This window comes from Lithobates pipiens, unplaced genomic scaffold, assembly GCF_037356315.1.
Source record: "Lithobates pipiens isolate NorthernLeopardFrog02 unplaced genomic scaffold, aLitPip1_a1.2 Scaffold_1, whole genome shotgun sequence".
In the NCBI taxonomy this organism is placed as follows: Eukaryota; Metazoa; Chordata; class Amphibia; order Anura; family Ranidae; genus Lithobates; species Lithobates pipiens.
Window position 1 is genome coordinate 92842660 of NW_027507685.1, and position 27405 is coordinate 92870064.

Below are 27405 nucleotides of genomic sequence, written 5' to 3' on the forward strand. Positions count from 1 at the left end.
CAGCCCTTCCAGGCTCTTACTAAGAAACCAACCCGTAAGTGGTGTTCTTCTGAAGAGTCCTCCCCTGGAATGCTTGAAGTCACTGGGTCTCTCCTGAACCAGAGACGGCACCCAACCACCTCAGAATCCTTCATTTTGTTTCTTTGCTTCGGGCTACCCAGCCCCGAGACATTAAAGTCGAGTGGATCAGCACCCCAGGCCATAGTCTTCCTGGGGGCTGGTCAGGAGGAGCAGGACCATGAAGTCAGTACATCATTCTGGACTGGAACCCCAAACCACGTGACATCCGCATCTTAAATACCCTCTCCCAGAAAGCACAGTGAGAGCGCCACCACTCCCACTGGGCAGGCTCCGAGAGAGAGTAACTTAAACACCTAACCAGACCATAGTTCCATGCCTGCCAGAAGAGACAGTGCCCCCTAAGGCCAGGCTGAACATCTTACAGTCCAGTCAGACTGATGCTGAAGTCTAATTTAGACAATTGAACCCAAACCAAACTGCAGTTTAGGCAAAACTTTAAAGCCGCGTACACACGGGCGGACTGTATGGCCTACTTAGTCCGTCGAAACACATTTCAGCGGACAGTCCGCTCGTGTGTGGGCTTCAGCTGACTTTTTCAGCGTGCAGTCTGGCGTACTAAGTATTTCGGATTTTTCTAAATACTGTCCGTCATACTTTGGTTTCAGCGGACAATCTGCTCGTCAGTAGGCTAGTTCGACGGACTAAGAATGGCGCATGCTCAGAAAGGATTTACACGGCGAAAGGTTGCATTGCTGTGTATTCGACTTCCTATTTCTAGTCCCGTCGTACGTGCTGTACACGTCATCGCGCAAGCTTTCGACGGACTGTTTGTGCATCCGTGTGTGGTCAAGTCCGTTCATTCGAAAGTAGGACGGACTGTGGGTCGGATTGTATGACGGACTAAGTAGGCCATACAGTCCGCCCGTGTGTACGCGGCTTAACTTTGTAAAAACAAATAGCGCGTGCTCTTCAGGAGCTGCCGCTACATATATACATATATACTTTATATATATATATATATATATATATATATATATATATATATACATATATATATATATCCCATGCAGACACATGCATTCCACCTTTGTAAGAATAATCAAGAGAAAGGTTTGTCTTATAAAAGGTACTCAGGGCTGTATGTAAGCAGCAAAACGTGTGAACGCTGATTGCGCAATTTGTACTTCCTCCCTTCCACCACTGTTATTAAAGTAGATGGTGGAAACCCGATCGCTAAAGACTAAAGTCTCATGTCTGAGGTCACCTGTTGATGTCATTTCAAAAGCCAGTTTTTAACCTTAAATACGCAACTTTAAAAAAAAAATGACCACTGGTGATCCTGCCATGTTCAGGCACTTCCTGTTATAGGGTGACCCTGTCTTCCAATTGTTCTCCTGTGTTCTCATCCTACACAGGTGCGGCCGACTGCCATCACCATCCAGTGACTTTAAACTTTAATATATTTTTAAATAATTTTCAGAATTTTTATACTTTTTACCTTGTAGAAAGAGGCCCTCCAGCTGTTGCGAAACTACAAGTCCCATCATGCCTCTGCGCCTGTGGGAGTCATGCTTCTAACTGTCAGCCTTGCAATGCCTCATGGGACTTGTAGTTTCGAAACAGCTGGAGGGCCACCAGTTTGAGACCCCCTGTCCTAGGGTGACAACCCTTTTTCTGTATGCTCCCTGGGAAAAGAAAGGCCACAGAAGACCATGTTAGGTCTTTAGGTCAAGGCTGTTGACCTCATTAGGCCATATTAGGTCAATGTCTTTGACCTCACAAGGCCATAATAAGTCAATGTCATTGAGCTCAGAAGGCCATTTAAAGTCGATGTCATTGACCTGAGAAGGCCATATTAGGTCAATGTAGTTGCCCTCAGAAGGCCATATTAGTCAATGTCATGCTCACAAAGCCATATTATGTCAATGTCATTGACCTCCAAATGCCATATTAGGTCAATGTTGTTGGCCTCAGAAGGCCATATGAAATCATTGACCTCAGAAGGTCATATTAGGTCAATGTCTTTGACCTCAGAAGGCCATGTTAAGTCAGTACCATTGATCTCCAAAGGCCATATTAGGCCACTGCCATTGACCTCCAAAGGCCATATTAGGTCAATGCCATTAACCTCAGAGGGCCATATTAGGTCATTACCAGTAACCTCCAAATGCCATATTACGTCAATGGCAGTAACCTAATTGGTTATGTGGCCATAGTAAGTCACTGATGTCACAGGCATCCCCATCCCTTTGTGCATGCGCACCTGCGGGGCATGGGATATCCCATCCACAGCTGATTGACCCAGGAATGGCAGCTTACTTTTCGGTTTGGCACAATCCAACTTTGGGCCGAAGCCAAGCTCCTCATCTCCATAGAAAATAATGAAGGTGTTTTGTAGTTTACTAAGGTGAGCTGGGCAGGGCTGGTACCACAGCATGAGATTTCAGTGCAGTAGAGGCACAGAGTGCACAGGAAGTTACAAGATCACTGTATTTCTGGCAGGATCAACAGGTATCTTTTTTGCACTTATCAAGCAGACATAACAAAAGGCTTTCAATGGTATATTTAACAAACCAAAAAAAGCAAATAAGAGAAGTTCAAAATTAGAATTTATATATACTTTTAATTCCCTACTGGGATTTTGCCTTATATAATGTACAGTATGTCTTTGCAGTACAAAGGCCTGAAATGATCTCTGTTTTGGAATTCTACCAGTGCAAATACAGACTAGCCCTTGACAAGATGCTGTGAAAGCTTTTATCTGATAGGCTGAGAACCTCTAGATAGTTTCAGAAATAGTACACTATCAGCAAGAAAACATGTGCCTTGAAATCAAACACATTCATGGCCAACGTCAGCCAAGGTAGTTCAGGTATGTCTTATAACAGTCTCTTTGCTTGTTGCCTGACCTGTTTTTATGGCAGACTAGGCAATTTTGTACCATTTGGTGTACTTGACAATCATCATCTTTCTTGTCCTTGCTATTGAGACCTGAATTTCTTAGTGAGTTTGTAGATAATTTACTATTTACGGTTTGAGGACACCTGACCATGACATTTACCATATGACTAAAGAATGTGGAATCCGCTCCAAATTATTGCAATTTACACAGTTGTGCACTTCCAACCTTGTGGTAACAGCTTAGGGAAAGGGAAAGCCATTTTTTATTCAAGCACAACCGTGCCATTGTGCACAAAGCCAGGTCTATGACATGGTTTTATGAGTTTGGTGTGGAGGAACTCAAGGGGCCTGCAAAGAGGCCTGACCTCAACCCTACTGAACGCCTTTGGGATGAATTAGAACATTGATCACGAGCAAGCAATCAACATCAGGGCCTCACAAATGGGCACAATTTTCCACCGTTTTCCACCGTGGAGGACCTTCCCAGAACAGTGTAAAGCTGTAAAAGCTTTAAAGAGAGGCCAACTCCTTACTTAAGCTCATGGTTTTGGAATGAGATGTCCTCCTAGAAGTGTGATGGTCAGGTGTCCACAAACCGTTGGCCTTATAGTGTAATATTTGGGGATTTCAGGACTTCATACAACATGGTTTGACTATACTACTGGTTTTGCCCTAGTATGTGTATGTATGCATGTGCAGTAGGAATCTTGGATGGTAAGTCCTTTGAGGGCAGGGATTGGTGTGAATGGACAACATATGAAGTAAATGGTCAACACTATATAAATACCATAAATAAATCCAAAGCTCATTTCAGGACCATCAGTGTGATGGTTCAAAGATCTGAAACCCACCTATACCCCCTCCAGCTATAATTGACAGCAGCTCATAGCAGGAGCCTCTCTGTCAATAAACCAGCTTCACATTACTTGCCTTGCAGTCTGGATGGCCTAGTGGAATCCAAACTTGTTTCCCAGCTGCCCTCGTGTTTTGTCCTCTATCAATCTTCCCAGTTTTATAGAAGAATGGAAAGAGTGGCCATAGTCACACACTTAGCTAATCTGGCATTGCACTGCCATGCTCACCATTTTGCTGATGCTCGCCTGCTGGTCCTGCACAGCCATCTTCCTCTTTTATGTTATTTGGGAGCTGGTTGTCTTTTCCTGGTTCTCACAGCTGACCATCTCATACACTGCAGTGTGCCATCAGGGGGTCTGCTGTAGGAACTTGGAAGAGATAGCCTGCCCCCTAATGATGTGCTACACAGCACATGCGCTGTAGATTATCCTGAGGCCTACTGGGATGAGACATAAGGATCCCAGGAGGCTGCGGGCAGTTGGAGGGACATCGTTCTAGCCTAGACTGGAATCCCACTGTGGATCAGTGGTTAGCACGTGTCTTGCAGCTTGCTCCCTGATGACACGCACGTGCAGTTGGCCATCAGGGGCCAACAGTAAGAACCAGGAAGCGACAGCCAGCCCCCTGATGTGCACCATAGGGCATGTGCTGTAAATTAGGCCAGGGCCTTTTGGGATGAGTATCCCAGGAGGCTGTTAGCAGCTGGATGGACATCATTCTAGCCTTGACTAAAATCCCACAATGGATCAATGGTTAGTACAAGTACCTTGTTGCTGGCCCCTGAATGTGTTGTAAATTAGGCCATGGTTTATTGGGATATGTGACATGAGTATCCCAAGAGGCTGTTGACAGCTGGATTAACATCATTCTAGCCTAACCAGAATCCCACAGTTAGCACATCTGCCTTTCAGCAACAGGGACCTTAGTTTGATGCCCAACCATGGCATCGAGTAAACCCCCCTCCCCCCTCACTGCACCGATCACCCTCACTCTTCACCATATGTTTCCCCTTGCTGCTCAGGCCCCCCTGTGTGCCCCCCACCCCTGCAGTGCTGCCAGCTTCCTGCCTTTCCTTCCTGCCGGGAGCTGCAAGCAGACAATAGGATCCTTCAGGACGGACAGTAGGGGAAGGGTCCAGTTAATATGTCATATTTATCAGCCCCTTCCTTTCTTCAATGAACATAATGAGTGATTGGTACTGATCACTCACTGTATTCATTCATAACTGAAGTATAGCAAACTATGCCTTTTTGGGTGGGGGGAGCTGTCAGGTTGGCTGTATGGGGCCCCGTGATTTCTAACAGCAGCCCTGCTAGTATAGATATGTGTGTATGTAATGCCTTGTATACACAGTCGGAAATTCCAACGGAAAAGGTCCGATCGGATTATATTGTCGAAATGTCCGATCGTCAGGGCCGTCTTTAGCGCAGGGCAAACGGAGCACTTGCCCTGGGCCCAATGTTTGTAGGGGGGCCCGCACTGCTGCCCGCGAATTGTCGCCCCAATGAAGGTTTTGCAGAGTGTGCAGAGGACACGGGAGGCTGTATTCCCGTGCTAGCCAGCTGAGAGGGGGCGGCGCCGGGAGCTCCACTGACGCTCTGACCCCGCCCCCTTGCAGCCTGTATGCTCGGAAACAGAGCGGCTGTAGTGAGAGCCAGTAATCGGAGTGGGAGCGTCAGTGGAGCTCCCGGCCCCGCCCCCTTTATACTGTCTGAGGAATACAGAGGTCTGGGGGAGGGGCTGGGAACTCCACTGATGCTCCCACTCCGATCACTGGCTCTCACTACAGCCGCTCTGTTCCGAGCATACAGGCTGCACAGGGGCGGGGTCAGAGCGTCAGTGGAGCTCCCGGCCCCGCCCCCTCTCAGCTGGCTAGCGCGGGAATACAGCCTCCCGTGTCCTCTGTGCACTCTGCAAAACCTTCATCGGGGCCCCAATTCACGGGTAACGGGCCCCCCTACAAAGCATCAGTGGAGCTCCCGGCTGTTGTAGTGAGATCAGAGAATGGAAGCCCAGCCCACATACCTCTAAATGTATGTAGTGAGTTTGGCTGGCCAGTTATGTCCTTGCACCCATAAAATGCCTGACTGCTTAAACCCTGAGCTGTGTTATTCAACTGTCAAGCTGTGCGTTGCTAAAAGTTCTCTGGCCATCATCTGTAGCATGTCCGCAGTCTCTGATTGTCTCCTGCAGTATGTCCGCAGTCTCTGATTGTCTCCTGCAGTATGTCCGCAGTCTCTAATTGTCTCCTGCCGTATGTCCGCAATCTCTGATTGTCTCCTGCAGTTTGTCCGCAGTCTCTGATTGTCTCCTGCAGTATGTCCGCAGTCTCTGATTGTCTCCTGCAGTATGTCCACAGTCTCTGATTGTCTCCTGCAGTATATCCGCAGTCTCTAATTGTCTCCTGCAGTATGTTTGCAGTCTTTGATTGTCTCCTGTAGTATGTCTGCAGTCTCTGATTGTCTCCTGCAGTATGTCCGCAGTTTCTTATTGTCTCCTGTAGTATGTCCGCAGTCTCTGATTGTTTCCTGCAGTATGTCTGCAGTCTCTGATTGTCTCCTGTAGTATGTCCGCAGTCTCTGATTGTCTCCTGCAGTATGTCCACAGTCTCTGATTGTCTCCTGCAGTATGTCCACAGTCTCTGATTGTCTCCTGCAGTATGTCCGCAGTCTCTGATTGTCTCCTGCAGTATGTCCGCAGTCTCTGATTGTCTCCTGCAGTATGTCCGCAGTCTCTTATTGTCTCCTGCAGTATGTCCACAGTCTCTTATTGTCTCCTGCAGTATGTCCGCAGTCTTTTATTGTCTCCTGTAGTATGTCCGCAGTCTCTGATTGTCTCCTGCAGTATGTCTGCAGTCTCTCATTGTCTCCTGCAGTATGTCTGCAGTCTCTAATTGTCTCCTGCAGTATGTCCGCAGTCTTTGATTGTCACCTGTAGTATGTCCGCAGTCTCTGGTTGTCTCCTGCAGTATGTCCGCAGTCTCTGATTATCTCCTGCAGTATGTCCGCAGTCTCTGATTGTCTCCTGCAGTATATCCGCAGTCTCTCATTGTCTCCTGCAGTATGTTTGCAGTCTTTGATTGTCTCCTGTAGTATGTATGCAGTCTCTGATTGTCTCCTGCAGTATGTCCGCAGTCTCTGATTGTCTCCTGCAGTATGTCCGCAGTTTCTTATTGTCTCCTGTAGTATGTCCGCAGTCTCTGATTGTTTCCTGCAGTATGTCTGCAGTCCCTGATTGTCTCCTGTAGTATGTCCGCAGTCTCTGATTGTCTCCTGCAGTATGTCCACAGTCTCTGATTGTCTCCTGCAGTATGTCCACAGTCTCTGATTGTCTCCTGCAGTATGTCCGCAGTCTCTGATTGTCTCCTGCAGTATGTCCGCAGTCTCTGATTGTCTCCTGCAGTATGTCCGCAGTCTTTTATTGTCTCCTGCAGTATGTCCACAGTCTCTTATTGTCTCCTGCAGTATGTCCGCAGTCTTTGATTGTCTCCTGTAGTATGTCCGCAGTCTCTGATTGTCTCCTGCAGTATGTCTGCAGTCTCTCATTGTCTCCTGCAGTATGTCTGCAGTCTCTAATTGTCTCCTGCAGTATGTCCGCAGTCTTTGATTGTCTCCTGTAGTATGTCCCCAGTCTCTGATTGTCTCCTGTAGTATGTCCGCAGTCTCTGATTGTCTCCTGCAGTATGTCCCCAGTCTTTGGTAATCTCCTGCACTATGTCTGCAGTCTCTAAACCTCTCCTGTAGTATGTCTGCACTCTCTGACACTCTCTGCTTTAATCTCTAGCAGCCAATCAGTAAGTGGTAATGATGTGTATTAACATATATCAACCAATCGGCAAGCAGAAATTATGTGATGTAACCTCTAGCAACCAGCCAGCGAGCAGTAAGGATAGGCTGTAACCTCTGGCAAACAATTGCAATCACTGTGTGATCTGCTGCAGTAAACTGATTTTGAGTCTACCTGCTATTTTTTGTATGTCTCAGAATGGAGGGGGGGCCCCAAGAAAATGTTTGCCCAGGGCCCAATCAAAATTAAACACGGCCCTGCCGATCGTCTATCAGACTTTTTCAGCAGGATCTCAAATTTTCAGACAAAAAATCTGATTGGACTTTTTCTGATCGTTTGTAGAAAATTCCGATCAGACAAAGTGCCACGCATGCTCAGATCAAATTATGAGACCAAAGCTATTGGCTACTAGCGTCAACGTAGTAATGAATGAACACCATCACGTTCCGAACGATCGGATTTTCCAACAACTTTGTCCAACCGTTTGTATGCAACACCAGTTTAGGAAAAAATGTGATGGATTTTGTGGTCAGAATGTCCGACCGTGTGTACAAGACATAAAAATGAGACCTTAGGCTGTAGGCTACTTGAGAGCCTCTACTCTTTTGATTGTGGTGGATTTTTCTTTCAAATCACATTCCTGTAAGTGCCAAGTTTCTTTGCTTATCATAGTATTTGTATCTGTTGACCTGCATCTTACAGCAGATTAAAAGTAAAAACATAACCGACTGCGCAGTGGTGAATGCGGGTCTATTTTCCCTACTATGTTGCAAAGGTGAAAAGAGTCCAATAGGGCCAATGGACCTGCATTCACCACTACGTGTTCGGTTATGCTATTGCTTTTAATCTTCCGTGAGATATGGGTCATCAGAGACAAATGTAAATAATGGTGTTGCCTGGATTTTAAGTTTGGCTCTGGTTCTTCTCTGACTCAATGTTTGCTATTTACGGAGAACCTGTAAGCTGGCTGAGACTTTTAAACAAAAGCTGTTTTTGTTTTATAAGCCCTTCAAGAACTGCTTGATCTGGAAGGTTCTCCACAGAGTACCCAGAGACTAGCATGCTGTGTACTCAAGGGCAGTCTAGTCTGTCTCCTTGATCTTTATGAAGAGCTGGCAGCTATTCTTTAAAGAGAACCTGTCACCAACTTAACCACTTCGCATCCAGGCCAATTCTGACATTTCTCTCCTACATGTAAAATTCATAATTTTTTTGCTAGAAAATTACATAGAACCCCCAAACATTATATATGTTTTTTTTAGCAAAGACCCTAGAGAATACAATGGCGGTTGTTCCAACTTTTTATCTCGCACTATATTTGCGCAGCAATTTTTCGAACATGTTTTTTTTTTAAATTTTCATGCTTTAAAAAAAAAAAAAGTTAGCCGAATTTTCATGCTTTAAAAAAAAAAAAGTTAGCCGAATTTTTTGCATAATATGATAGATAAAGATACGCCGAGTAAATAGATACCCAACATGTCATGCTTCAAAATTCCACGCGCTCGTGGAATGGTGCCAAACTTTGGTATTTAAAAATCCCCATAGACGACGATATTTTCTACTGGTTACATGTTTTGCGTTACAGAGGAGGTCTAGGGCTAGAATTATTGCTCTCGCTCTAACGTTCGCGGCGATACCTCACATGTGTGGTTTGCACACTGTTTTCATATGTGGGCGGGACTTACATATGCGTTTGCTTCTGCGTATGAACTCATGGGGACAGGGACGCTTTAATTATTTATTTATTTTTTTATTGTTAATTTTACTTTTTTTTTTTGTTTGACACTTAAAAATGTAAACATCCCTTGTAATAGGAATATGGCATGATCGAACCTATTTACAGTGAGATATGGGATCAATAAAACCCCACATCTCACCTCTAGGCTGGAAAGCCTAAAATCGAAAAAAAACTAAAAACGATCACGGCTTCCCAGCCGAGGTGGCACCGTTATTTTGAATGCAGAGGCCGGGCGTGACATCATAACATCGCGCCTGGCCTCCGAACGATCATAGAGACTCCGGGGACCATCTGGTCCGCCAGAAATCTCTATGTATCATCCAGGGCCCGGCGGACCCTGTGAGAGACTGACCGATGGAAGCGTGAGTCGGTAGAAGCACCGGAGGGCGGCGGGAGGGGACGTAATAACGATCAAGCGGCGGAACAGCCGCTATGATCATTCTTATGGTGCAGGGAATCGCCGGCTGAAAATGCCGATATCTGAATGATGTCTGTAACCTCAGGCATCATTCAGATATAACAACTGAAAGTTGAGGCCGTCCTTGGATGTCCACCCAGCGTGAAGTAGTTAAATTGCAAGCAGAACACCGAAAATTTTGTGGTCAGTGGAAACAATCCTCCTAACATTGGTGGTCAGTAGAAAGAATGTTTCTCACATTGATGGTCAGTGGGAAGAACTCTTCTTAAATTGGTGGTCAATGGGAAAAATGCTCCTTACATTGGTCATCAGTAGGAAAAATGTTCCTTACATTATTAGTCATTTGGAAGAATGCTTCTTACATTGGTGGTCAGTGAAAAGAAAGTCTCTTACATTGTTGGTCAGTGGGAAGAATGCTCCCTACGCTGGTAGTTTAGAATGCTCCTTACATTGTTAGTCAAAGAAAGAAATGCCCCTTACACAGGTCAGTGAGAATAATGTCTCATACAAGTACATTGGTGGTTGCCCTTTATAGGCAACCAAAAATGTCATTGGTATCAAGGCTCACATCAAACATTGCTGATTGCTCAAGAAGCCCATATAAACCTTTGCAGGAATCTAGGGTACCGCAGAAGCCTGGTTGAGAGTCATTTGAGTCTGAGCTGACAGCTCTGAGTTTGTGTCTGGATTGCCATCACATGTAAGATGGCAGCACCCAGCAGCAGTCTGAGAGCTTTTGAGAGTCTACACAAGGGAGGCGTTTGCAGATAAACCACATTTACATTAATTGTAAATATAAATATAATGTGGGAAGATTGTTGTTAAAATTATTGCTCTCCTAACACAGGGTCCCTTTAACCACTTGGGTACCGCGCTATTGCCGAATGACGGCATTAGCGCGGACCTAGATTTCCAGGACTACGTCTATTGACGTCGTCCTGGTTACGAGCGGCCTGCGCGCCCCCTGAGGGGCGCGCGCGGCGCGCTCTGTGATCGGCGAGTCCGTGAGACTCGCCTGATCACCGATCCGTGTAAGGGGTCGATCCCGACCCCTTATCACGTGATCAGCTGTCAGCCAATGACAGCTGATCATGTGATAGAACGGAGCCGGTAATCGGCTATTATTCCTCCTCGCGCTGACAGCGCGAGGAGAAAAAAAAAAAGCCGATCACGGCCAGCAATGAAAGGCACCACATGCCACCTGCCAGTGCCCACCTGCCTCCCGCAGTGCCATCCTGAAAAATAACAAAGTAAAAGTAAGTGCCCCCCGTCTGTGCCCATAATGCCCACAGTGCCACCCCACAGTGCCACCCACAGTGCCACCCACAGTGCCACCCACAGTGCCACCCCACAGTGCCAACCACAGTGCCACCCACAGTGCCACCCAATCTGCCTCAAAGGTGCTGCACCCCAGTGCCGCCCATCAGTGCCCAGCAGTGCCGCCCATCAGTGCCCAGCAGTGCCGCCCATCAGTGCCCAGCAGTGCCACCTATCAGAGCCACCTATCAGTGCCACCTATCAGTGCCCATCAGTCCCATCTATCTGTGGTACCTATCAGTGCCCATCCGTGCCACCCATCCGTGCCACTTATCCGTGCCACCCATCCGTGCCATCTTATCTGTACCCATCTTTGCCCATCAGTGCCGCCTTATCTGTGCCCATCGGTGCCGCCTTATCTGTGCCTATTAGTGCCGCCTTAACTATGCCTATCAGTGCCCACAAGTGCAGCCTATCAGTGCCCACCAATGCAGCCTATCAGTGCCCACCAATGCAGCCCATCAGTGCCCACCAATGCAGCCTATCAGTGCCGCCTTATCAGCGCACTTCAATGAAGGAGAAAAATGACCCGTTTGCAAAATTTTATAACAAACTATTAAAACATGATTTTTTTTTTTTTTGCATCTTTTTTTGTTTGTTTAGCAAAAAATAAAACTCCGAGCTGTAACTAAATACCACCAAAAGAAAGCTCTATTTGTGGGAAAAAAATGATAAAAATTTCATTTGGGTACAGTGTTGTATGCCCGCGCAATTGTCATTCAAAGTGCATCAGCGCTGAAAGCTGAAAATTGGTCTGGGACTGAGGGGGGTTTAAGTGCCCAGTAAGCAAGTGGTTAAAGTGTATGTAAACTTGAACAATGGACTTCTCTTATTTGTTACCTTTTGGTTTGTTCCCATTCATCCTAAGGTGTTCAGTAGTGTTCAGGTTGGGGCTCTGTGAAGGCCACTCGAGTTTCTCTAAACTAAGGTGGTGAAACTATGTCTTTATAGAGCTGGCTTTTACACAGGGGCACAGTCATGTTGGAACAGAAAAGGGCCTTCACCAAATGGTTATCACATTTTGGAAATGCTCAATTTTCTAGAACAGCCTTTCTCAACCTTTTTTAAGGAACCGTTGAAATTACTTTCAGGTCTCAGGGAAACCCTGCTAAAAATGACTATATCTACAACTCATGTTACTTTAGTGTGATGGTCAGTGGGAAGAATGCTCCTTACACTTGTGGTCATTGGGAAGTATTACACCCTTACAGATAGCTAACAAGATCAATGGTGTCAGTGGGAACTTATCGGAGTGACAGAAATTGCTTATTGCTCCAGGACCCCCAGCACCCCCTCCTCTGAAGGATCCCTAGGGTTCTATGGAACCCTGATTGAGAAATCCTGCTCTAGAATGTCTCTATGGAGCTGGTTTTGTGTGCCTGAACTCAATCATAAGTAGGGGCGTCTAAGTACATTTGAGTTTATAGTGTCCATAATTGTGTCTCAGTGAGCAATTTCTGACACCATCGATTGGTTTAGCTATCTGTAGGGGGTAAATTGTTCCCAGTGACCACAAGTATAAGGAGCATTGTTTCCACTGGCCATCACACTAATGTATCACAAGTTATATCATGTCTTGATGAGACCGGAGATTTATTTCAAGGGTTCCGCTGTGTTGAAAGGGTTGAGAAAGGCTGTTCTAGACAATTGAGTGTGTGGTAACAATTTAGTGAAGGCTCTATTCATTCTCAACATGACTGTGCCCCTGTATACAAAGCTAGCTCCATAAAGACATGACCACCATGGTGTGGAGGAACTTAAGAGTTCTTCACAAAACCCTGAGCTCAACCTTATTGAACACCTTTAGGATGAATGGGAACAAACTAAAAGGTAGCAAAAAAGAGAAGTTCATTGTTAGGGTTTACATACGCTTTAAAGAGACTCTGTCATGAAACCATTCATTCATCCTCTGTGTTGAAAAGGTTGAGAAAGTCTGCTGTAAGGGGTATAGGAAGCGGGTGGGTAATTCAACTTTCCAGTGGTCACAAGAAACTTTGATTAACATTTTTAAATGAAGCCATATAACTCCACCCTGACCTAATGGACAGCAACTGGTGGGACAAAAGTCTTGCTGGCTAGCTTTATCCCACAGAGACCCCGGTGGTGAGATTTCCTGCAGCATTTTGAGTCTATGACAGAGGCCCTCACCATCTTCTTTATTTAGGCTTCCCCTATAATAGAAGACTGTGAATACTTCTTTCCCACTGGGTTGAACGGAAAAAAAAAACTAGTGGTGTGTATCAAGTATTAGTCTCTAGATCTCAAGTCAAATCAAGTCAGCATTTCCTAATACTTTAAAAGGGAAGATTCTTTATTTTCAGGTAGCTAGCTGCTTCCAGTTCCAACCAAATCTTGGGAACAAACACTATTATCCAATGAAAGGCTAATCTCTGGTCATATAGTCCTTGTAATATACAACTGGCTGATATATGGAGCAGATTTATGGCAGACACATTTTATCATATCGGCATTTAGCAGATGACTGGCGGGCAAAGTTCACCAAAAGGCTTGTAAAATGAATGCCAAAGAACCTAGCAAACATGTTCCAACATCAAATGATGTTTATCGAGCTGCTCAACCTACAAAAGCACCTGTTTTAAAAAAAAGCCACAATTATAGTGAATTTATTTTCTGTACACTTTGACAATGTGATAAGATATGGACATCATATGTTACTTGCTATACTTGTCAAAATACATTGACTATAAAAATCACTGTGGGTTTCAACCTTCCCTTCGGTCTTGCACAGTTGTACAGGATCCTCTGCTCTACTGAAACCGCACATTGTGAGCTTCTCTCAATGACTCACTGTGAGCTTCTCAGCTCAATTCCTGCACCTTCAGACATCAGATCGCCCCAATTTTTGCAGCTTTACTCCTCAGATCACCCCAATTCCTGTACATTAACCTCTCCGATCATTTTAAATTTCTGCACCTTCACACTTCAGATCAGCCCAATTCCTGCAATGTCACACCTCAGATCACCCAATTCTTGTACCATCAGACCCCAGACTGCCCAAATTCTAGTACATTCTTAACTCAGATCATCCCCTATTGCTCTACCATCAGGCCACAGATCAGTTATAATTCCTGCACCTTCATATCTCAGATCGTCCCCAATACTTGCAACTTCACACCTCAGCTTACCCCAATTTGTGCATTTGTACACCTCAGCTCGAACAAATTCCTGCACCTTCACACCTCAGATCACCCCATTTTCTGGACCTTCATACCTCAGATTGCTCCCAATAGCTCTACCAACAGACCACAGATCAGTCCCAATTCCTGCACCATCAGACCTTGGATCGGCCCAAATTGCTCTACAATCAGTCCTCAGATCAACCCAAATGGCTCTATCATCAGACCAATCACTGCACCATTAGAAACAGGGTTTTACATTGTTATTTTTTTCCCCCAAGCTGGAAATTGTCCCCCAAATTTAACTTTGAAATTGAATTGAATTGAATTGAAATGTGTTTACTGAGTGAGAAGGAACATTTTTGTAAAGACAGAGAGGTATACGTTGGCGACAGAGAGGAAAACCGGTTTGCAAGAGGTTTTATAAAGGCCATCTACATCCAATAGGAACAATCATCCTTGAACAGAGGTGGGGACCTTCAATGCCATCTGTCACCCACATATGTCCTTTTAACATCTCTACGGTCTTTAGTTGACAACATTTGACAGCTTCAGCCATGTGTTGAACAGTGAACACCTGTCCCAGACTTTATGGAACAATGGTGGTTGGAATAAAAGTGTATCTGAAGTCAAACATCCAAGTTTAAAATATTGTAGCTTACCAATCCTTAGATGAGGTGGCTGCACTAGTTTATTTTTTTCCTCCAGGCAGTCCTTCCAATAACCCTTAGGCCGCGTACACACGGGCGGACTGTTCGCCCAACTTTGTCCGTCCAACAGTTTCGGCAAACAGTCCGCTCAAAATTAGCATGGACGGACATGGCCACACACGACGAACGAACAGTTTGCTGAAACCGTGCGCGATGACGTGAACGGCACGTACGACGGGACGAAAAATACGACGTTCTATACACTGCATTATAGCTTTCGGCGTGAAAATCCTTTCTGAGCATGCGCGCAACTTTGTTTGACGAACAAGCCTACACACGAGCGGGCTGTTCGCTGAAACAAGGTTTCAGCGGACAGTTTTTCGGAAATTCCGAAAAACCTTGTCCGTCCAACTGTCCGCTGAAACTGTCCGCTGAAAGCCCACACACGAGCGGACTGTCCGCCCAAACACTGTTCAGCGGACAAAGTTGGGCGAACAGTCCGCCCGTGTGTACGCGGCCTTACTGTTTATGGATGGCTATGCTTAATCCTCCATTGCATCTTTGGAGGTAGCCATGGTTGCCACCCAAGCTGGACTGCAAACTTGTCTTCTTCTTTCCTTTTTTATTGCACAGGAGTAATGGGATTAGTAGTAGTTTACAAAAGAAACATGGCAAAAACATCTCCAAAATGAGAGAACAAATCCACTTGGATGTGGCAAACTACTACTAGCTTAACTTTGAAAAAGTTGTGAGTTATTTCCATGAAGATGGTTAGAATTTGATAAAATGTTTAGTTTTGCAATCTAGTACCCTTAGCTATGCGAACTTAATAATCAATGAAAACCTATTTTCACAGGCAAGGTTGGAAATGGACAAATATCTCCTTGGTCAGATCCCTCCACACCATTTACTGTCAGAAAAGAAATACAGAAGGGAGAGTGCTTCGGTGGTGGATGAATATTTTGAGGCGGAAAAGGTTCCACAAGCTCCATACAGTGTGAATATAAACTTAATACTACCAGATACTTCTCACCTCCGTACTGGCCTGTACAGGCCTTCAAAGACTTTCACTGTGCTCCCACAGATCAAAACTGAACCAGGGACCGAATTCACCCAATCTTGCCCCGTTTCCTTGACGCAGACCCTGCCAGATTTCACCAGTGTCTTTAGCATGCCGCACGCAGTCCCGGCGAACAATATATTTATTAAGCAGGAGGCCCAACCAGAAGTGCCACTCACAACCAGCGAGACACCCCAAACTCATCTGTACCATATGTCTGTGGCAAATGATGCACTCAACTTGGTCCAAGCCAATGGAAGTACACCAGTGGTAAATGCAATTAACTGTACTACCGCGACCACCGCCAGTAGAAACCTTCCTACTTTTACCAATTCTACACGGCAACAACATGGAAAGCAGTTTCAGTGCTTAAGTCAGGATGGTGGCTTGGTTCCTGGGCATTTTTTTCAGGCTCCCTCTGTCACTTTACCACCTTCACCTCCCAATTCTCAACCTGGGAGCCCAGAAAATACACCAGACTTAATCAATAATATATCTCCCCCTCCGCCTTATGAAGCTACATTTGGACTGAAACTTGTGCAAGTACCACAACTCCAAACTGTGTCCCTTCCTCTGGGCTCTGTTCTAACACAAGGACAAGTTATTATGACAGTACCAAGATACAACCGGAGAAGTAATCCAGAACTGGAAAAGAGGAGAATACATCACTGTGATTACCAAGGTAAAATGTTTTTTTTTTTTTTATGAACCTTTTTTTTCTATTGACTTTGGTCAGCCAATCTCATTGAAAATACATAGCCATTAGGTTAACCATGGATGAAAGCATTGGGTTAGTGTGTAGGCCTGTGCTCCTGTGAAGTTCTGCTTGTAATAAGCATTTTGCTCCATACCATAACCCATCTTGGTTCTATTCCTATGTATAATATTCACTTTTCTGCAAAAAGTTGTGACTTTTTGGCAAAATTGATTAGAGTGAATTTAGGAAGGCAAATTAAAGGTGTTTTTTTTTTGGTCATTAAGGGTTCAGTTGGCTTGAAATGTCTTCTGATGGTCAGGGAAGTGCTTCTCAATTTAGACCTGATGTGTTAACCATACCCTAAACCTTAACCCAACTTTAGTCTTAAGGGCTCTTTTACACTTGCTTCAAAATGTGCCATTGGACACATTTTTTTAAAATGCTCTGAATGGTAATCAAAGCGCCTTACAATCTTGCTCACACATTGTGTTTTCTTTGCTTCACTTCAAAAATGATACCACGGGTCATTTTCTTGGTGCTTTAAAGCATCTCCAAAGCCTCCATAGAAGTCTATGACATGGAGGGGAGCAACTAGCAGACGACATGCACGTTGTGTAACAACATGAGAACCATATAGTGGACAGTAAGCAGGGACTGGAGAGATAGGACTGAGTGGAAGATGATCAGTGGAGCTGGGAGTCTGGAGCAGGAAGAACTAGCAGATGTCACATGTGGTGAGCAGCGTGGAAGTTAACAGGGACCAGAGAGAGAGGAAGATCAGCAAATAAGAGGATCAGCTGAGCTAGGGGTTAGTACTGAGCAAGGGATGAGCAGAGCTGGGGGTTACTGCTGAGTGGAGGATCAGGAAAGCTGGGGGTACTACTGAGTGGGGCATCAGCAGAGCTGGGGGTACTACTGAGCAGAGGATCTGCTGAATGAGGGTACCAAAATGCTGGTGATCTGCTGAACGAGAATACTAATAAGCTGGGGATCTACTAAATAAGGGTACTAATAAGTTGGGGATCTGCTGAACAGGACTACTAAGCCCCTGTACACACGGTCGGAGATTTCGACAACCAAATCCGTCGGATTTTCTCCGTCGGATCTTGTCCGAAACTGTTACATACACACGGTCGGACTAAGTTGTCGAAAAATCCGATCTTTCAGAACATGATGACGTAATTTCATTACGATGGGACTACATTCAGGCTAGTAGCCAATAGCTTTGATGTAGGAATTTGATCTGAGCATGCGTGGCACTTGGTCCGATCAAAATTCGCTACACATGATCGGAGTATGTCCGACCGGCCCAGTTGGTCGGGAAATATTTCCAACATGTTGGAAAATTGGGTCCGACGGATATTCCGACGGAATCAGTCCGATGCATACCACACACAGTCGGATTATCCGACGACACGGTCCGATAGGACACATTCCGACAGGTTCTCCGACCGTGTGTACAAGGGCTTATAAGCTTGGGATCTGCTGAGTTTTGAAGTACTACTGAGCCGGGTGTTCTACCTGGCCCCTTAAAAACCAATAGAAAATCAACACACACCGGGGCATTTGCTAAGCTTCATTAAAGCTACAAGAAAGCATCACTTGGTACCGCCGAAGCATGAAAAAGCACATCAAAAAAGCAAGTGGTCGGTTTAATGTGTGTTAAAGCCGAAGCAAGTATAAATGAGCCCTAGGGGTAACACTAACTCTTTGTTTATAAACAAAGTCATGTAAGAGCTGTGCCAGGGCTGACATAGTGACCACATGGCTTGGTTGATAAAGAAAGCCAAGTCACACAGCAGACCACTAGATTTAAGGAGGAAAGCTTTTCTATTTTTTTTACGTTAATGTTTCCACATGGTGAAATTAGAAGCGAATTACAACATTTTGGCAAGGGTGAAATCGTTTTTTTTACGGAAAAATCAAGTTGGCTAAAATTGTCCACTCATCTTTACTATTTCATCTCTATATTTAGTTGTTGAGCTGGATTTGCCCCTCAGGAAAATCCTATGAAAATGGAGAACCTTACATCCATACACTGTACCTATATACTTACACTATATGACCAAACGAATGTGAACACCCTTCAGAATGATTGAGTTCAGGTATTTCCAATGAAGGGTACCGGAAATACTACAGCCTAACATCAACTTCCTCGAGTGCCTCTAACAGGTCAGGATTTCTTTCACCGTGCAGAGGTGTTTTAAATCAATGTTCATGGCTTGGTGTTTATGCTAGCTATACTATCTAAGGGAAATTCCTAAAATATGACTTGTTGAGGGTACTTGAAACCTTTGTTTTAGACAACTGTGTACCTCCAACTTTGGTTGGTAATAGTTTGGTGAAGGTCCTTTTTTGGTCCAGCATGACTGTGATCCTGTGTACAAAGCCAAATCCATAATTACATGGCTAGATAAGTTTGGTGTGGAGGAACTGGATTTGTCTTTGGAAAACCCTGACCTCAACTCTACTGAACACCTTTGTAGGTAACCAGCTCCATAAAGACATGGTTAGACCAGTTTGGTGTAGAGGAAACCCTCAACCCTATTGAGCACCTTAATTGGAATGCAAACTGTGACCCAGGACTTCTCAACCAACGTCAGTACCTGACCTCACATTTTTTTGGGCTCTATGGGCAAAAATTCACATTCTCAGATGTGTAGAGGCCATTATGGCCATGGTTTTGGAATAGTATGTCCAACAAACTCATAGTCAATGATCAGGTGTCCACTAACCTTTGGTCATATAGTGTATCAATTATTTTTTGTTGTGACATGTCCTTCCTCTCTAACTCATCCAATCAGAGAACGTTTAGCATGCGTTGATAAAAAGCAAAGCATTCTCTGAATAGTGCACTCGAGAGGCGGGCGACCTCCTATGTTCAGGCTGTAGCAGGGCAGCCACTTGGCGTAGGACCCAGAACCTAGTAGAGATCTCGGAATTAGTGGTATTTACTACAATCATTTTCATCTTTTAGAGAAGGGGACTCCAAACAAAGGGCCAGTTTACCGTCACTTAGACATTTGGACTGTAGGCATTGGGAGTAGGTCCCAACGTCAGTGGGAATAAACAATGGTCCATCTTTGGTGTCAGTGGGAGGAATAGTGCCACATTGTTGGTGTTACTGGGCCCCATTCTTGGTATCATGGGGATAAATTCTGCCCCTTCATTGGTGTCAGTGGGGGGGGGGATTATGCCCCATTGTTGGTATTAGTGGATAAAAATTGTTCCCCAAGGGCCAGATAATGGCAAGCAAGGGGCTGCATCTGGCCCCAAGCCTGCAGTTTGGAGACCACTGTTCTAGAGCAGTCTTTCTCAACCTTTTCAACCCAGGGAACTTTCTGGGCTTGGAACCCCTAGTAAAAAAAACTATATCTACAACTCATGATACATTAGTGTGATGGTCAGTGGAAAGAATGCTTCTTACATTTGTGGTCATTGGGAAGAATTTCCCCCTTACAGATAGCTAAGAGGATCAATGGTGTCAGTGGAAACTTATCTGAGAGGCAGAACTTGCTCATTGCTCATGGAACAGCTAACAACCTCTGGAGGAACCTGAGGGCTCCAATGAACTCTAGGAACCCCTGGAGGAACCCTACGGCTACAAGAAACCCCTAGCAACCTCTGGAGAAACTCTAGGGCTCCAAGGAACCTCTGGAGGAACCCTAGGGCACCAAAGAACCGCTAAGAACCTCTGGAGGAGCCCTAGGGCTCTAAGGAACCCCTAGCAACCTCTGGAGGAACCTGAGGGCTCCAATGAACCCCTAGAAACTCCTGGAGGAACCCTATGGCTCCAAGGAACTCCTAGCAACCTCTGGAGAAACCCTAGGGCTCCAAGAAACCCATATCAACCTCTGGAGGAACCCTAAGGCTCTAAGGAACCCCTAGCAACCTCTGGAGGAACATGAGGGCTCCAATGAACCCCTAGCAACTCCTGGAGGAACCCTATGGCTCCAAGGAACCCCTAGCAACCTCTGGAGAAACCCTAGGGCTCCAAGGAACCCCTATCAACCTCTGGAGGAACCTTAGGGCTTCAAGGCACCCATAGCAAACTCTAGAGGAAACCTAGGGCTCCAAGGAACCCCTAGCAACCTCTGGTGAAACCTGAGAACTTCAAGGAACCCCTAGCAACCTCTGGAGGAACCCTAGGACTCCAGGCAACCGTTAGAAACCTTTGATGGAACCCCATGACTCCAAGGAACCCTTAGCAACCTCTGGAGGAACTCTAGGACTCCAGGCAACCATTAGCAACCTCTAATGGAACCCTATGACTCCAGGAAAAACCCTAGCAACCTCTGGAGGAACCCTATTGCTCTAAGGAACCCCTATCAACCTCTGGAGGAACCCTAGGCTTCAAAAGAACCCATATCAACCTCTGGATCAATCCTAGGGCTCCAAGGAACCCCTAGCAACCTCTGGTGGAACCCGAGGGATCCATGAAACCCTGGTGGAGAAACCTGATCTAGAGGGAACCCTCAGGTATAATGTATGTATAGAAACACTGGTCCAAGATGAAACATTGTAACTATGTATAAATACAAATACCTGGAATTTTTCTTTAATATATTTTACTATTCCAATCTTCAGAGAAAAATAAATGTGATCAAATTTGTATCATTATAGTGCATCTACACAAACGAAAAAAAAAAAGTAATAAATTGCAGCTTACCAGTAACTACCTTTTGGTGGCTGCCTTTGTTTTCTTTTTTTTTTTAGGCTCTTGCCACCTGATGATCCTGCCAGTAACACGCTTCCTGTCTTAAGGTGACAACGCTCAATGCACTGTATCTATAGAGGGAGCAGTGTTGTCACTCAAAGACAGGACTACAGATCACCTTCCTATCTTGTAGTCCTCAGAAATAGCTGTGAACAATGTAACTAATAAGAATGCAGAACGCACAGGAAGTTATCAGCTCATAAGATTTCTGGCAGGATCAACAGGTATTTTTTGGACATACTGAACAGATACAACGAAACGCTTTCAATAATATATTTAACAGATTAAAAGGGAGCCAATAAGGGAGGTTCATTGTAGGGATGCGCCGATATCGGTGCATACCGAGCAATTTCACGAGTATCAGCACTTGTGAAAAGTCACCTTTACTGATACTATGCAGTACCATTTTAGGTCAATACAAAATGAATGGGTGCAAATCGCACTGCAAAAAATTGCATGGGATAGAAAGGGCCATCTAGTGGGCGGTTTATTAAAAAGGTTTCAACTCTGCTCTACTGCAAAATCTGCATAGGTATCCCGGTCCCGCCGACGATAGCAAATCACGGCCGCTGAAGGTGCTCACAGGGCTGGAGAAGATATAGAGGCGGTCCTTCCCCAAGCTGACATCACTTCCGCTCTACACCCACAGGGTTCTGGAACTTCTCTGCGCCTCCAGCGACCATGATTTGGTATCATTGGTGGAACTGGAACACCTAAGGGTATTTTGCATTTGACCAGCTATGTACTTAAAGGGGTTGTAAAGTAAAATTTTTTATTTTTTTAAAATAACAAACATGTTATACTTACCTCCACTGTGCAGCTCGTTTTGCACAGAGTGGCCCCGAACCTGCTCTTCTGGGGTCCCTCGGCGGCTGTCTCTGCTTCCTCCTGCAGGTGCTTCTCACGTTAATGCGAGCTCCCTCGCATTGGTGAGAAGCACCTGCGGGCGCGCTCCCGTGATACAGCCGGCGGCTATAGCCGCTCGCTGTATCACAAGGCCCCGCCCCCTGGCGCGCTGCGTCATTGGATGTGATTGACAGCAGCGCGAGCCAATGGCTGCGCTGCTTTCAATCCATCCACTCCAGCCAATCAGCGCGGCCAGGCTGAGCGGCGAAGAGGACGGCGGGGGCGAGCGCGGGATTTTCGAGGGGTCAGGTAAGTAAAACGGGGGGACTGGGGGCGCCGGCAGTGTCAGATGTTTTTTCACCTTAATGCATAGAATGCATTAAGGTGAAAAAACATTTACCTTTACAACCCCTTTAATGTGAGTTCTAACATTTCTAATAAACCGCCCACTAGATGGCACTTTTCCTTTTCTATACACACACACGCACACACACAAGAACGGTGGGGGAAATCACATGTGATTCTTTACAGTGCGATTTGCGCCCATGTATTTTGTATGGACAAAAATCGCAAGTGACGGCAAGTACTTGACCGAAAGTATCAGTACTCGTCAATAAAAAACAAAACAAAAAAAACTGTATCGGTGCAACCCTAGTTAATTGTTAGGGGTTTTCATTTCCTTTAGATTAGGTTCACAATTTGCCCTTTTTTATAAATCGCGCCGCGCTGAAACGATTTGCTCTTTACCAGATGCACAGTGGCGCAGTTAACTGTTGCGCGTTTTGGTGCAGCGGCATTTTGAGAACGGCCTGTGACTTTGTTTACATGTTTCTCGTGCATTGAAATGAATGGGCTGCTCTATACCTGACGCGTGGGAACGCAATGCACGCACCAATGCACCTGTATGGTGTGAACCGAGCCTTAATCTACCCCCTCCTTTTTCCCAGGAGGGGCTCGACCAATAGAAATGCGATATCATGAAATATAGAGGAATACATCATCTTCAACATTTGTCTTGTTATGTACTAAATAAATAACACGATTGGGTTATTCACGTCTGCGCTTTTTTTTTCTCAGGTTGCACAAAAGTCTACACCAAGAGTTCACACCTCAAGGCACATCAGAGAACACACACAGGTAACTGACATGTTTCAGGTCTTTTTTTCTAGTCATGCACTCTTTTGCTATGGCGGTATTCTGATTGGTGTTATCCATGGTGCCTAATGCCATACAACAACACATACTGCCTCCCCTCCCCTCACACACAACCTGTAATTGGAGAGTGAAGAAGCAGCAATAGACCGATGAGGTCAGCTCTTTGCTCTCTCCTCCTACCAGCAAAGTTCTGGAAAAAGTATTCATACCCCTTGAAATTTTCCACATATTGTCATGTTACAACCAAAAACTTAAATGTTTTTCATTGGGATTGTATGTGATAGACCAGTGGTGGTGAACCTTGGCACCCCAGATGTTTTGGAACTACATTTCCCATGATGTTCAACTACACTGCAGAGTGCATGAGCATCATGGGAAATGTAGTTTCAAAACATCTGGGGTGCCAAGGTTCACCACCAGATAGACCAGGTGACTCTAAACTGCGGCCCTCCTGCTGTTCAGGAACTACAATACCCATCATGCCTGGTCCTGTCTCTGAATGGCAGAGTTTTACAATGCCTCATGGGACGTGTAGTTCCGCAACAATTGGAGGGCCCTAGTTTGGAGATCCCTGTGATAGACCATCACGAAGTGGCACATAATTGTGAAGTGGAAGGAAAATGATAAATGTTTTTCAACTTTTTTTTTTTTTATGTGAAATGTGTGGGGGGTACATTTGTATGGCGCCCCCCTGAGTCAATACTGTGTAGAACCGCCTTTTTCTGCAAAGCTGCAAGTCCTTTTGAGGGGGTCTCTACCAGCTTTGCACATCTAGAGAGTGACATTTCTGCTCATTCTTCTTTGCAAAATATCTCAAGCTCTGTCAGATTGGATGGAGAGCGTCTGTGAACAGCAATATTCAAGTCTTGCCACAGATTCTCAATTGGATTTAGGTCTGGACTTTGACTGGGCCATTCTAACATATGAATATGCTTTGATTAAACCATTCCACTGTAGATCTGGCTCTGTATGTTTAGGGTTGTAGTCCTGCTAGAAGGTGAACCTCTGCCCCAGTCTCAAGTCTTTTGAAGACTCTAATGCCACGTACACATGATCGGACTATCCGGCTGACTTAGTTCAGTGGACAAACCGCCGGACTTTGAAGCGGAGGTCTGCCGGACTTTCAGAATCAGCAGACCTGCACACACATGACCGGACTTTACCCTGGCCGTTGTTTGTCGGGGTCTGCGGGCGGGGGGCTTATCGGAATTCAGGAGCCCGCTTCAACAAGGTGAAAAAAAGTGTAAATAAAAAAACACAACACATGTTTTTAAAATAATTTATTGCACAGCTCCGGTGGTCTTCCGTCTTGGGGGGTCTTCTCGCCGGACTCCTCCACTATCTTCTGCTAGCTCTTTTACTAGCGGAGGAGCCCTGCTTTCTTCTTCGTCACCGCCGCCATCCGGGGGTCTTCTTCCGACTTCGGGGGTCTTGTCCCCCTCTTCAGTTCTTCTTGCCGGGCCACCGCTATCTTCTGCTAGCTCTTTTACTAGCGGTGGCCCGGTCTTCTGTCGCCACCTCTACTTCTGACTTCGGGGTTCTTGTCCCCCTCTTCGGTTCTTCTTGCCTGGCCACCGCTTTCTTCTTCCAGCTCTTTTACTAGCGGTGGCCCGGTCTTCTGTCGCTGTTGTCGCCACCTTCTCTTCTTCTTCCTTGAGATGTTGACTTGACGCTCTCTCTGGCCACAATGACAGGGACGCATTGTGTAGCGACTTATATAGGGGCAATGGGCCGGGTCACCGGGTGATGTCACATGGTGACCCCACCCCCTTATGATGTCACAGTCTGCTGGGTAGGGGTACATGGTACCCCAATACTCATACTCACTCATTCACTCCCGAATTCCGATAAGCCCCCCGCCTGCAGATCCCGACAACCAACGGCCAGGGTTGTCGGGAAGAGGCCCTTGTCCTCATCAACATGGGGACAAGGTGCTTTGGGGTGGGGGGGCCGCAGGGCCCCCCTTCCCCAAAGCACCCCCCCATGTTGAGGGCACAGGAGGGGGGGCACTCGCTCGTCCCCATCCCCTTTCCTGACCGGCCGGGCTGTGTGCTCAGATAAGGGTCTGATATGGACTTTGGGGGGACCCCGATTTTTGGTGTAGGGCTTCCCCTTTAAGTCCATACCAGGTGACGGGGCCAGCGAGGTGTCAATCTCACCGCCAAAGGCAGCGACATTGACTTCCTTCGCTAGTCCCGTCTACCTGGAGCCGCAATCAAAATGAACGGACTTTCTTCCGTGTGTGGGCAAGTCTGTTCATTTCAAAAGTCTGGCGGACAATTTTGAGTCAAAACTTCTTTCTAAGTCCACCAGACTTTTGGAAAGAAAAAGTCCGCCGGAGCCCACACGCGGCCAGATAGTCTGTATAGCCAGATCGTGTGTACGCGGCATAACAGGTTTTCTTCTAGAATTGCCCTGTATTTGGCTCCATCCATCTTCCCATCAACTCTGACCAGCTTCCCTGTCCCTGCTGAAGAAAAGCATCCCCACAACATGATGGTGCCACCATCATGTTTCACGGTGGGGATGGTGTGTTCAGGGTGATGTGCAGTGTTAGTTTTCCGGCACACATAGAATTTTACTTTTAGGCCAAAAAGTTAAAGCTTGGTCTCATCTGACCAGAGCACCTTCTTCCACATGTTTGCTGTGTCCCCCACATGGCTTCTCGAAAACTGCAAGCGAGTCTTCTTACGGCTTTCTTCCAACAATGTCTTTCTTCTTGTCACTCTTCCATAAAGGCCAGATTTGTGGAGAGCACAACTAAAGCGGACGTGGCGGACTGTCTGGCCAACTTAGTCCGTCAGACAATCCGACGGACAGTCCGTCATACTTTCGAATGAACGGACTTGCCCACACACGGCACTTTTTGAGCGGACTAATACGGCGGACTAAGTCCGCCATACTATCCGCCCTACTTTTGAAATGAACGGACTCGCCCACACACGTGGAGGAAAGTCCGCTCATTTCGAGCGCGTCTCCAGGTAGGCGGGGCCCGCGAAGGAGACGTCGCTGACCCCGCCGCCTGGTATGGACTTAAAGGGGAACCCCAACGACGAAAAAAATCGGCGTGGGGGTCCCCCCCAAGTCCACAACAGACCCTTGTCCGAGCACGCTACCCGGCCGGCCAGGAAAGGGGGGCGAGCGAGCGCCCCCCTCCTGAGCTGTACCAGGCCGTGTGACTTCAACATGGGGTGGTGCCTTGGGGAAGGGGGGGCCGCACGGCCCCCCCACCCCAAAGCACCTTGTCCCTATGTTGATGAGGACAAGGGCCTCTTCCCGACAACCCTGGCCGTTGGTTGTCGGGGTCTGCGGGCGGGGGGCTTATCGGAATCCGGGAGCCCCCTTTAATAAGGGGGCCCCCGGATACCGGCCCCCCACCCTATGTTAATGAGTATGGGGTACAATGTACCCCTACCCATTCACCTGTGAAAAAAAGTACAAAAAAAAACACAACACAGGGTTAAAATATTTTATTGCACAGCTCCGGGGGTCTTCCGTCTTCGGGGGTCTTCTCGCCGGACTCCTCCGCTATCTTCTTGTAGCTCTTTTGCTAGCGGAGGAGTCCGGCTTTCTTCCTCGCCGCCGGCCACTTCTCCCAACTTCGGGGGTCTTGTCCCCCTCTTCGGTTCTTCTTCCGGACCACCGCGCCTTCTTATAGCTCTTTTACAGGCGGTGGCCCGGTCTTCTGTCGCCGCCGTCGCATCGCCGCCGCCTTCCGTTCTTCTTCTTCTTCTTCTTCTCCAGGAGATGTTGCTTCAACGCTCTCTCCGGCCGGAATGCCAGGGACGCGCTCCGCTGCCACTTATATAGGGACAATGGGGCGGTGTCACATGGCTTTATGTCACATGGGCTGGTCACATGGGTTGATGTCACATGGGGACTATGACATCGTAAGGGGGCGGGGTCACCATGTGACCAACCCATGTGACATAAAGCCATATGACACCGCCCCATTGTCCCTATATAAGTGGCAGCGGAGCGCGTCCCTGGCATTCCGGCCGGAGAGAGCGTCGAGGCAACATCTCCTGGAGAAGAAGAAGAAGAAGAACGGAAGGCGGCGGCGACGGCGGCGACAGAAGACCGGGCCACCGCCTGTAAAAGAGCTAT

The 27405-nt window shown here is 46.4% G+C and overlaps 1 protein-coding gene across 2 annotated transcripts in view; it reads left to right on the plus strand.

The window, feature by feature from the left end:
* LOC143948448 (Krueppel-like factor 5) overlaps positions 1-27405 on the plus strand; it is an 84276-nt gene that overhangs the window by 34472 nt on the left and 22399 nt on the right. The window contains exons 2-3 of one of the 2 annotated variants that reach the window (XM_077465173.1): positions 15680-16565; positions 23221-23280. In XM_077465173.1, the coding sequence (XP_077321299.1) occupies positions 15680-16565; positions 23221-23280 (946 nt within the window). The remainder of the gene's footprint in view (positions 1-15679; positions 16566-23220; positions 23281-27405) is intronic. The other variant, XM_077465174.1, reaches the window with a different exon arrangement.